The sequence below is a fragment of the Crinia signifera genome, unplaced genomic scaffold, assembly GCF_055691185.1.
Source record: "Crinia signifera unplaced genomic scaffold, ASM5569118v1 HAP2_SCAFFOLD_103, whole genome shotgun sequence".
NCBI lineage: Eukaryota > Metazoa > Chordata > Amphibia > Anura > Myobatrachidae > Crinia > Crinia signifera.
The window spans coordinates 224,261-236,325 of record NW_028141997.1 but is presented as its reverse complement, the minus strand read 5'-3'; the positions used below and the strand labels follow the sequence as shown (position 1 = coordinate 236,325).

General features: G+C 49.7%; 1 protein-coding gene across 4 annotated transcripts in view; it reads right to left on the bottom strand.

Annotated features, from left to right (window-relative positions):
* The window catches only part of LOC146051509 (dihydropyrimidinase-related protein 5-like), a 115,251-nt gene that overhangs the window by 80,704 nt on the left and 22,482 nt on the right, over window positions 1-12,065 (bottom strand). For all 4 annotated transcript variants that reach the window (XR_014466842.1, XR_014466840.1, XR_014466841.1 and 1 more), the window contains exon 2: window positions 7,131-7,395. Coding sequence is in view for 1 of the 4 variants with exons in the window: in XM_083167896.1 (XP_083024022.1) it covers window positions 7,131-7,391 (261 nt within the window). In the remaining 3 variants the exon portion in view is untranslated. The remainder of the gene's footprint in view (window positions 1-7,130; window positions 7,396-12,065) is intronic.

Below are 12,065 nucleotides of genomic sequence, written 5' to 3'. Positions count from 1 at the left end.
CTCTGCTGTGCATGTGTCAGTGAGGTCTCTGCTGTGCGTGTGTCAGTCATGTCTCTGCTGTGCGTGTGTCAGTCATGTCTCTGCTGTGCGTGTGTCAATCATGTCTCTGCTGTGCGTGTGTCAATCATGTCTCTGCTGTGCGTGTGTCAGTCATATCTCTGCTGTGTGTCAGTGAGGTCACTACTGTGCGTGTGTTAGTCATGTCTCTGCTGCGCATGTGTTGGTCATGTCTCTGCTGTGCGTGTCAGTCATGTCTCTGCTGTGCGTGTGTCAGTCATCTCTCTCTGCTGTGCGTGTCAGTCATGTTTCTCTGCTGTGCGTGTGTCAGTCATGTCTCTCTGCTGTGCGTGTGTCAGTCATGTCCCTGCTGTGCGTGTCAATGAGGTCTCTGCTGTGCGTGTCAGTCATGTCTCTGCTGTGTGCGTGTCAGTCATGTCTCTGCTGTGCGTGTCAGTCATGTCTCTGCTGTGTGTGTGTCAGTCATGTCTCTGCTGTGCGTGTCAGTGAGGTCTCTGCTGTGCGTGTGTCAGGGAATCTGTGCATCAATAATTCATATGACGGTGTCTGGCTCGGCAGTGTATGATGTCTGTGTTATGCTGGAACCTAGCACAGCTCCCTCTGATCTCCTCTTATCCCAGCCCGGTTCCTCCATGTGTCTCACCATTAAGCCGGCTGCAGACACAAAGCATTTAACCCCTCCTGTGCTGCAGAGGAGACGGGAGGGAGGGGTGCGTCAAATTGGGGCTACTCCTGGCCCCGCACCCAGATTGGGGCTGCTCCTGGCCCCGCACCCAGATTGGGGCTACTCCTGTCCCCGCACCCAGATTGGGGCTGCTCCTGGCCCCGCACCCAGATTGGGGTTACTCCTCTCCCCGCGCCCAGATTGAGGCTACTCCTCTACCCACGCACAGATTGGGGTTACTCCTCTACCCGCGCACAGATTGGGGTTGCTCCTGTCCCCACGCCCAGATTGTGGTTACTCCTGTCCCCGTGCCCAGATTGGGGTTACTCCTGGCCCCGCGCCCAGATTGGGGTTACTCCTGTCCCCACGCCCAGATTGGGGTTACTCCTGGCCCCGCGCCCAGATTGGGTCAACTCCTGTCCCCGCGTCCAGATTGTGGTTACTCCTGTCCCCGAACCCAGATTGGGGCTACTCCTGTCCCCGCGCCCAGATTGTGTTTACTCCTGTCCCCGCGCCCAGATTAGGGTTACTCCTGTCCCCGCGCCCAGATTAGGGTTACTCCTGTCCCCGCGCCCAGATTGGGGTTACTCCTGTCCCCGCACCCAGATTGGGGCTACTCCTGGCCCCGCACCCAGATTGGGGCTACTCCTGGCCCCGCACCCGGATTGGGGTTACTCCTGGCCCCGCACACAGACTGGGGTTACTTCTGTCCCCGCACCCAGATTGGGGTTACTCCTCTCCCCGCGCCCAGATTGAGGCTACTCCTCTACCCGCGCACAGATTGGGGCTACTCCTGTCCCCACGCCCAGATTGTGGTTACTCCTCTCCCCGCGCCCAGATTGGGGTTACTCCTGTCCCCCGCCCAGATTGTGGTTACTCCTCTCCCCGCACCCAGATTGGAGCTACTCCTCTCCCCGAGCCCAGATTGGAGCTACTCCTCTCCCCGAACCCAGATTGGAGCTACTCCTCTCCCCGAGCCCAGATTGGGGCTACTCCTGTCCCCACGCCCAGATTGTGGTTACTCCTCTCCCTGCACCCAGATTGGGGTTACTCCTGTCCCCCGCCCAGATTGTGGTTACTCCTCTCCCCGCACCCAGATTGGGGTTACTCCTGTCCCCGCACCCAGATTGGGGCTACTCCTGTCCCCGTGCCCAGATTGGGGTTACTCCTGTCCCCGCGCCCAGATTGGGTCAACTCCTGTCCCCGCACCCAGATTGGGGCTAATCCTGTCCCCGCACCCAGATTGGGGCTAATCCTGTCCCCGCACCCAGATTGGGGCTACTCCTGTCCCCGCGCCCAGATTGTGGTTACTCCTGTCCCCGCGCCCAGATTGGGGCTACTCCTGTCCCCGCGCCCAGATTGGGGTTACTCCTGGCCCCGTGCCCAGATTGTGGTTACTCCTGTCCCCGCACCCAGATTGGGGCTAATCCTGTCCCCGCACCCAGATTGGGGCTAATCCTGTCCCCGCACCCAGATTGGGGCTAATCCTGTCCCCGCACCCAGATTGGGGCTAATCCTGTCCCCGCACCCAGATTGGGGCTACTCCAGTACCTGCACCCAGATTGGGGCTACTCCTGTCCCCCGCCCAGATTGTGGTTACTCCTGTCCCCGCGCCCAGATTGTGGTTACTCCTGTACCTGCACCCAGATTGGGGCTACTCCTGTCCCCGCACCCAGATTGGGGTTACTCCTGTCCCAGCGCCCAGATTGTGGTTACTCCTGTCCCCGTGCCCAGATTGGGGTTACTCCTGTCCCCGCACCCAGATTGGGGTTACTCCTGGCCCCGTGCCCAGATTGGGGTTACTCCTGTCCCCGCACCCAGATTGGGGTTACTCCTGGCCCCGTGCCCAGATTGGGGTTACTCCTGTCCCCGCACCCAGATTGGGGTTACTCCTGGCCCCGCGCCCAGATTGGGGCTACCCCTGTCCCCACGCCCAGATTGGGGTTACTCCTGGCCCCGCGCCCAGATTGGGTCAACTCCTGTCCCCGAACCCAGATTGGGGCTACTCCTGGCCCCGCACCCGGATTGGGACTACTCCTGGCCCCGCACCCAGATTGGGGCTACTCCTGTCCTCGAACCCAGATTGGGGCTACTCCTGGCCCCGCACCCGGATTGGGACTACTCCTGGCCCCGCACCCAGATTGGGGCTACTCCTGTCCCCGCAACCAGACTGGGGTTACTTCTGTCCCCGCACCCAGATTGGGGTTACTCCTGTCCCCGCGTCAGTATGAGCGGGAGGGAGGAAGCATCAGTAAGAGAGGGAGGGAGAGAGGAAGTGTCAGTAAGAGAGGAAGGGAGGGAGGAAGCGTCAGTAAGAGAGGGAGGGAGGGAGAAAGAGTCAGTAAGAGAGGATGGGAGGGAGGAAGAGACAGTAAGAGAGGGAGGGAGGGAGAGAGGAAGTGTCAGTAAGGGAGGGAAGGGTGGAGGGAGGAAGAGTCAGTAAGAGAGAGAGGGAGTGGGGCTCTCGGCACCACACAGATGTCACGTATGATGTACTGGGGTTGGGATTACTATGAGCCCATTAGTACTAATATTATATCATATACAGCTCGCCTTCATCTCTATATTACAGGCTATGAACAGCGGGGGTGTAGGAGACGTCTAGCTGTGAGTGGCTGCACTCCTTAATCATCTGAATAACAATGAGGTGTCTCTGGGAAGCAGCCTGACAGCTTTAGCGGGGGGTGGGTGGTCCTGCACCCCGCAGAAAGCTGCGCTGGATCCCACACACTGCTCAGGTAGCTATAACAGCACTGTACATAACACAGAAGTCACACAATATACCCAGCCAGAGAGGAGAGCAGACACAGCAATGTGCGATCGTATACAATACAAGGCTGGCGCTGCTCCTTACCTCTATGGGGGGTAGTCACTAGCTGACTCACACAATATACCCAGCCAGAGAGGAGAACAGACACAGCAATGTGCGATCGTATACAATACAAGGCTGCCACTGCTCCTCACCTCTATGGGGGGTAGTCACTAGCTGACTCACACAATATACCCAGCCAGAGAGGAGAACAGACACAGCAATGTGAGATCGTATACAATACAAGGCTGCCACTGCTCCTTACCTCTATGGGGGGTAGTCACTAGCTGACTCACACAATATACCCAATACACCCAGTCAGAGGGGAGAGAAGAGCTACAGACACAGCACATCCCATACTGATCAGGCGATGTGACATCCTATACAATACTATTTAACTGTGCACTCAGTGATACAGAGAGATGGAATGCACAACGTGTTTCTGAGGAAGGAGGTCAGATACTATGAAACGCGTAGTCCACATTATGGTCCTTGTAGTGGGGTGCACCGTGCACTCAGTGATACAGAGAGATGAAATTCACAACACGTTTCTGAGGAAGGAGGTCAGATACTATGAAACGCGTAGTACACATTATGGTCCTTGTAGTGGGGTACGCCGTGCACTCAGTTATACAGAGAGATGAAATGCACAACGCGTTTCTGAGGAAGGAGGTCAGATACTATAAAATGCATAGAGGACATTATGGTCCTTGTAGTGGGGTGCACCGTGCACTCAGTGATACAGAGAGATGAAATTCACAACATGTTTCTGAGGAAGGAGGTCAGAGACTATGAAATGCGTAGTACACATTATGGTCCTTGTAGTGGGGTGCACCGTGCACTCAGTGATACAGAGAGATGAAATTCACAACATGTTTCTGAGGAAGGAGGTCAGATACTATGAAACGCGTAGTACACATTATGGTCCTTGTAGTGGGGTACGCCGTGCACTCAGTTATACAGAGAGATGAAATGCACAACGCGTTTCTGAGGAAAGTCAGATACTATGAAACGCGTAGTACACATTATGGTCCTTGTAGTGGGGTCAACCGTGCCCTCCGCTATACAGAGATGAAATGCACAACGTGTTTCTGAGGAAGGAGGTTAGAAACTATGAAACGCGTAGTACACATTATGGTCCTTGTAGTGGGGTGCACTCAATGATACAGAGAGATGAAATTCACAACGCGATTCTGTGGAAGGAGGTCAGATACTATGAAACGCGTAGTGAACATTATGGTCCTTGTAGTGGGGTGCACCGTGCACTCAGTGATACAGAGAGATGAAATTCACAACACGTTTCTGAGGAAGGAGGTCAGAGACTATGAAATGCGTAGTACACATTATGGTCCTTGTAGTGGGGTGCACCGTGCACTCAGTGATACAGAGAGATGAAATTCACAACACGTTTCTGAGGAAGGAGGTCAGATACTATGAAACGCGTAGTACACATTATGGTCCTTGTAGTGGGGTACGCCGTGCACTCAGTTATAGAGAGAGATGAAATGCACAACGCGTTTCTGAGGAAAGTCAAATACTATGAAATGCGTAGTACACATTATGGTCCTTGTAGTGGGGTACGCCGTGCACTCAGTTATAAAGACAGATAAAATGCACAACATGTTTCTGAGGAAGGAGGTCAGATACTATGAAACGCGTAGTACACATTATGGTCCTTGTAGTGGGGTCAACTGTGCCCTCCGCTATACAGAGATGAAATGCACAACGTGTTTCTGAGGAAGGAGGTCAGATACTATGAAACGCGTAGTACACATTATGGTCCTTGTAGTGGGGTGCACAGTGCACTCAGTGATACAGAGAGATGAAATTCACAACGCGTTTCTGAGGAAGGAGGTCAGATACTATGAAACGCGTAGTGAACATTATGGTCCTTGTAGTGGGGTGCACCGTGCACTCAGGGATACAGAGAGATGAAATTCACAACACGTTTCTGAGGAAGGAGGTCAGAGACTATGAAATGCGTAGTACACATTATGGTCCTTGTAGTGGGGTGCACCGTGCACTCAGTGATACAGAGAGATGAAATTCACAACACGTTTCTGAGGAAGGAGATCAGATACTATGAAACGCGTAGTACACATTATGGTCCTTGTAGTGGGGTACGCCGTGCACTCAGTTATACAGAGAGATGAAATGCACAACGTGTTTCTGAGGAAGGAGATCAGATACTATGAAACGCGTAGTACACATTATGGTCCTTGTAGTGGGGTGCACAGTGCACTCAGTGATACAGAGAGATGAATTGCACAACGCGTTTCTGAGGAAGGAAGTCAGAGACTATGAAACGCAAATACAAAAAATCGTATTCGTATTCTTAATACGAATGAATACGACTGGTGTAGTCGTATTTTCATTCGTATTCCGGAGGATAATTTACTAATCAGTCGTATTTGACTGATTCGTATTATCCGATGGCGTATTGATTCGTATTATTTCTGATATGAATTCGTATTTTAAATACAAATTCGTATTTTTAAATACAAATTTGGATGTTAAAATACAAATTTGGATGTTGAAATACAAATTTGTATTTTAAAATACAAATTCATATAGGTTTTAGCCTGCATGGATCAGTCAGATCCGTGCAGGCTGCAGTGTAAAAAAAATATACAAATAAATAAGTAATTTTAAAGGGGTGTATGTGTGCTAAGTGGCCTTTTATAAGTCACACATTTGTGATTTTGATCATCTAGGGGTCATTTTCTGATTTTTTCCTCATGTGTAATGTGTAAGATGTGAAATACACTTCCAAATCAAGGTGTATTTTTTAATGATTCGTATGCATTTTCGATTCGTATTCGTATTTTTTACAAATACGAATTGTTAGTAAATGATTAAAGTACGTTGTTTTCATGTTAAAAATAGGCGTATTCTATCGATGTCGTATTCATTCGTATTCGTATTCAAGAATACGAATATGCCATGTATACACCATGAATATGAATACACATCACCGTATTTTCAGTAAATAGTAAATCCTGAAAATAGGAATACGCATAAAAAAATCGTATTTTGCTGTACGAATACGAATTTTTTGTACGATTTTACCTTAGTAAATTTCCCCCATTATGGTCCTTGCAGTGGGAGCCATCTGCATCTTCTAACATACAAAACATGCAAAATATACTTTCCCTGAGACCCTTCTCGAATGGGATTAGTTTAGGCCATAGATCAGGCTACAACATGCAATCGCATGTTAAACAATCCTCGGATGGATGCGGTGGGAGAGTTTGTACTGCTGCTGTAATGATAAGATCAGGCCTGCAGGGGGCAGTGTCACAGAACCTAAAGCTGTATTGGTGATTCCAGTCATTAAATAGTATAAAGGGTCCGCAGTGTCTACACAACAGTCAATAGGCCAACATAGAAACGGTCGACACAAGCAAGCCAGTTGACACGTGGATGATAAAAAAGTTAAAAAACGAAAGATGTGAAAGAAATAAACCTCATATCAACCTGTTCATACGTCGACACAAAAAAAATGGAGTTCTAACACTTTCTCTTCAGAGGCTCAAGGAAACGCAGCCGAGTATAACCACAACGGCACCTATCCTTGCTTCCAGTGATTCTGGGAGACCCGCCCTCATGTGCGCCATATGTACACAGTGTCGCTCTTACCTTGGTGCCATTGTAGAAGTCGTCCATGCACGTGGCATTCATGAAGGTCTGATGGAAGTGGGTGCTGGTGTCTATGCCCCCGGGGATGACCAGCTTGCCCGTGGCATCGATGACCTTTGCCCCTCCAGGGATCATCAGCTCCCTCCCCACCTGCTGGATGATGCCGTTCTCAATGTAGACATCTGCTTCCTGGGTGCAGTCATCGTTCACCACCTTGCCCCCTTTGATGAGGATCCGAACGCTGGCAGAGTTGGCAAGCATGGCTCTAGAAGATCGGAGAAGAAGAAGACTTTAGAACAGGACGGGAGACAAGTCCTCTCATATGAATACATCTGCAGGGTTCCATTATCAGGATACAGACAAGCAATACGCTATAATGCAGTGTTAGTCCCTGGTGTCTCAGCATCTATGAGTGATAACAGGAGATAACGCGCCTGGATTACAGCCAATCATATCACAAGGAATACGCTGTAATGCAGTGTTAGTCCCTGGTGTCTCAGTGTCTATGAGCGATAACAGCAGATAAAGCTCCTGGATTACAGCCAATCAGATCACAAGGAATATGCTATGATGCAGTGTTAGTCCCTGGTGTCTCAGCGTCTATGAGCGATAACAGCAGATAACGCGCCTGGATTACAGCCAATCAGATCACAAGGATCACCCTATAGTGCAGTGTTAGTCCCTGGTGTCTCAGCGTCTATGAGCGATAACAGCAGATAACGCGCCTGGATGAGAACCAATCATATCACAAGGAATATGCTATAACGCAGTGTTAGTCCCTGGTGTCTCAGCGTCTATGAGTGATAACAGCAGATAACGTGCCTGGATTACAGCCAATCAGATCACAAGGAATACGCTGTAATGCAGTGTTAGTCCCTGGTGCCTCAGCGTCTATAAGCGTTAACAGCAGATAACGCGCCTGGATTACAGCCAATCACAAGGAATATGCTGTAATGCAGTGTTAGTCCCTGGTGTCTCAGCGTCTATGAGTGATAACAGCAGATAAAGCTCCTGGATTACAGCCAATCAGATCACAAGGAATATGCTATGATGCAGTGTTAGTCCCTGGTGTCTCAGCGTCTATGAGCGATAACAGCAGATAACGCACCTGGATTACAGCCAATCAGATCACAAGGAATACCCTATAGTGCAGTGTTAGTCCCTGGTGTCTCAGCGTCTGAGTGATAACAGCAGATAACGCGCCTGGATTACAGCCAATCAGATCACAAGGAATATGCTATGATGCAGTGTTAGTCCCTGGTGTCTCAGCGTCTATGAGTGATAACAGCAATTAACACGCCCGTATTACAGCCAATCAGATCACAAGGAATACGCTATAATGCAGTGTTAGTCCCTGGTGTCTCAGCGTCTATGAGCGTTAACAGCAGATAACGCGCCTGGATTACAGCCAATCAGATCACAAGGAATACGCTATGATGCAGTGTTAGTCCCTGGTGCCTCAGCGTCTATGAGCGATAACAGCAGATAATGCTCCTGGATTACAGCCAATCAGATCATTAGGGATATGCAATAATGCAGTGTTAGTCCCTGTTGTCTCAGCGTCTATGAGCGATAACAGCAGATAACGCGCCTGGATTACAGCCAATCAGATCACAAGGAATACGCTGTAATGCAGTGTTAGTCCCTGGTGCCTCAGCGTCTATGAGTGATAACAGCAGATAACGCGCCTGGATTACAGCCAATCAGATCACAAGGAATACCCTATAATGCAGTGTTAGTCCCTGGTGTCTCAGCGTCTATGAGTGACAACAGCAGATAACGCGCCTGGATTACAGCCAATCAGATCACAAGGAATACGCTGTAATGCAGTGTTAGTCCCTGGTGTCTCAGCATCTATGTGTGATAACAGCAGATAACGCGCCTGAATTACAGACAATCAGATAACAAGGAATACGCTATGATGCAGTGTTAGTCCCTGGTGTCTCAGCGTCTATGAGCGATAACAGCAGATAATGCGCCTGGATTATAGCCAATCATATCATTAGGGATATGCAATAATGCAGTGTTAGTCCCTGTTGTCTCAGCGTCTATGAGCGATAACAGCAGATAACGCGCCTGGATTACAGCCAATCAGATCACAAGGAATATGCTATAATGCAGTGTTAGTCCCTGGTGCCTCAGCGTCTATGAGTGATAACAGCAGATAACGTGCCTGAATTACAGCCAATCAGATCACAAGGAATACCCTATAATGCATGTTAGTTCCTGGTGCCTCAGTGTCTATGAGTTATAACAGCAGATAACGAGGCTGGATTACAGCCAATCAGACACTGCCGGAACGCTGACCGTTACGTGGGGACTCCAAGAGGAATTCAGTACAGGACACCTATATACACTGCCAAAATGCTGACCGTTATGTAGGGACTCTGGGAGGAATACAGTGCAGGACACCTACAGTATATACACTGCCGGAACACTGACCGTTATGTAGGGACACCAAGAGGAATTCAGTACAGGAAACCTATATACACTGCCAGAATGCTGACCATTATGTAGGGACTCTGGGAGGAATACAGTGCAGGACACCTACAGTATATACACTGCCGGAACACTGACCGTTATGTAGGGACACCGAGAGGAATTCAGTACAGGACACCTATATACACTGCCGGAACACTGACCGTTATGTAGGGACTCTGGAAGGAATACAGTGCAGGACACCTATATACACTGCCGGAACACTGACCGTTATGTAGGGACTCCGAGAGGAATACAGTGCAGGACACCTATATACACTGCCGGAATGCTGACCGTTATGTAGGGACTCTGGGAGGAATACAGTGCAGAACACCTATATACACTGCCGGAACACTGACCGTTATGTAGGGACACCGAGAGGAATTCATGACAGGACACCTATATACACTGCCGGAACGCTGACCGTTATGTAGGGACTCTGAGAGGAATACAGTACAGGACACCTATATACACTGCCGGAACGCTGACCGTTATGTAGGAACTCTGGGAGGAATACAGTGCAGGACACCTATATACACTTCCCAGAACGCTGACCGTTATGTAGGTACACCGAGAGGAATTCAGTACAGGACACCTATATACACTGCCGGAACACTGACCGTTTGTAGGGACTCCGAGAGGAATACAGTGCAGGACACCAATATACACTGCCGGAATGCTGACCTGTATGTAGGGACTCTGGGAGGAATACAGTGCAGGACACCTATATACACTGCCGGAACACTGACCGTTATGTAGGGACACCGAGAGGAATTCATGACAGGACACCTATATACACTGCCGGAACGCTGACCGTTATGTAGGGACTCTGAGAGGAATACAGTACAGGACACCTATACACACTGCCGGAACACTGACCGTTATGTAGGGACTCTGGGAGTAATACAGTACAGGACACCTATATACACTGCCGGAACGCTGACCGTTATGTAGGGACTCTGGGAGGAATACAGTGCTGGACACCTATATACACGTCCCGGAACGCTGACCGTTATGTAGGGACACCGAGAGGAATTCAGTACAGGACACCTATATACACTGCCGGAACACTGACCGTTATGTAGAGACTCTGGGAGTAATACAGTACAGGACACCTATACACACTGCCAGAACGCTGACCGTTATGTAGGGACACCGAGAGGAATTCAGTACAGGACACCTATATACACTGCCGGAACGCTGACCGTTATGTAGGGACTCTGGGAGGAATACAGTGCTGGACACCTATATACACTGCCGGAACACTGACCGTTATGTAGGGACTCTGGGAGTAATACAGTACAGGACACCTATACACACTGCCGGAACGCTGACCGTTATGTAGGGACTCTGAGAGGAATACAGTACAGGACACCTATATACACTGCCGGAACGCTGACCGTTATGTAGGGACTCTGGGAGGAATACAGTGCTGGACACCTATATACACTGCCGGAACACTGACCGTTATGTAGGGACTCTGGGAGTAATACAGTACAGGACACCTATACACACTGCCAGAACGCTGACCGTTATGTAGGGACTCTGAGGGGAATACAGTACAGGACACCTATATACACTGCCGGAACACTGACCGTTATGTAGGGACTCTGGGAGTAATACAGTACAGGACACATATATACACTGCCGGAACGCTGACCGTTATCTAGGGACTCTGGGAGGAATACAGTGCTGGACACCTATATACACTGCCGGAACACTGACCGTTATGTAGGGACTCTGGGAGTAATACAGTACAGGACACCTATATACTCTGCCGGAACGCTGACCGTTATGTAGGGACTCTGGGAGGAATACAGTGATGGACATCTATATACACTGCCGGAACACTGACCGTTATGTAGGGACTCTGGGAGTAATACAGTACAGGACACCTATATACTCTGCCGGAACGCTGACCGTTATGTAGGGACTCTGGGAGGAATACAGTGCTGGACACCTATATACACTGCCGGAACACTGACCGTTATGTAGGGACTCTGGGAGTAATACAGTACAGGACACCTATATACACTGCCAGAACGCTGACCGTTATGTAGGGACACCGAGAGGAATACAGTGCAGGACACCTATATACACTGCCGGAACGCTGACCGTTATGTAGGGACACCGAGAGGAATTCAGAACAGGACACCTATATACACTGCCGGAACACTGACCGTTATGTAGGGACACCGAGAGGAATTCAGTACAGGACACCTATATACACTGCCGGAACGCTGACCGTTATGTAGAGACACCGAGAGGAATTCAGTACAGGACACCTATATACACTGCCAGAATGCTGACCATTATGTAGGGACTCTGGGAGGAATACAGTGCAGGACACCTACAGTATATACACTGCCGGAACACTGACCGTTATGTAGGGACTCTGGAAGTAATACAGTACAGGACACCTATATACACTGCCAGAACGCTGACCGTTATGTAGGG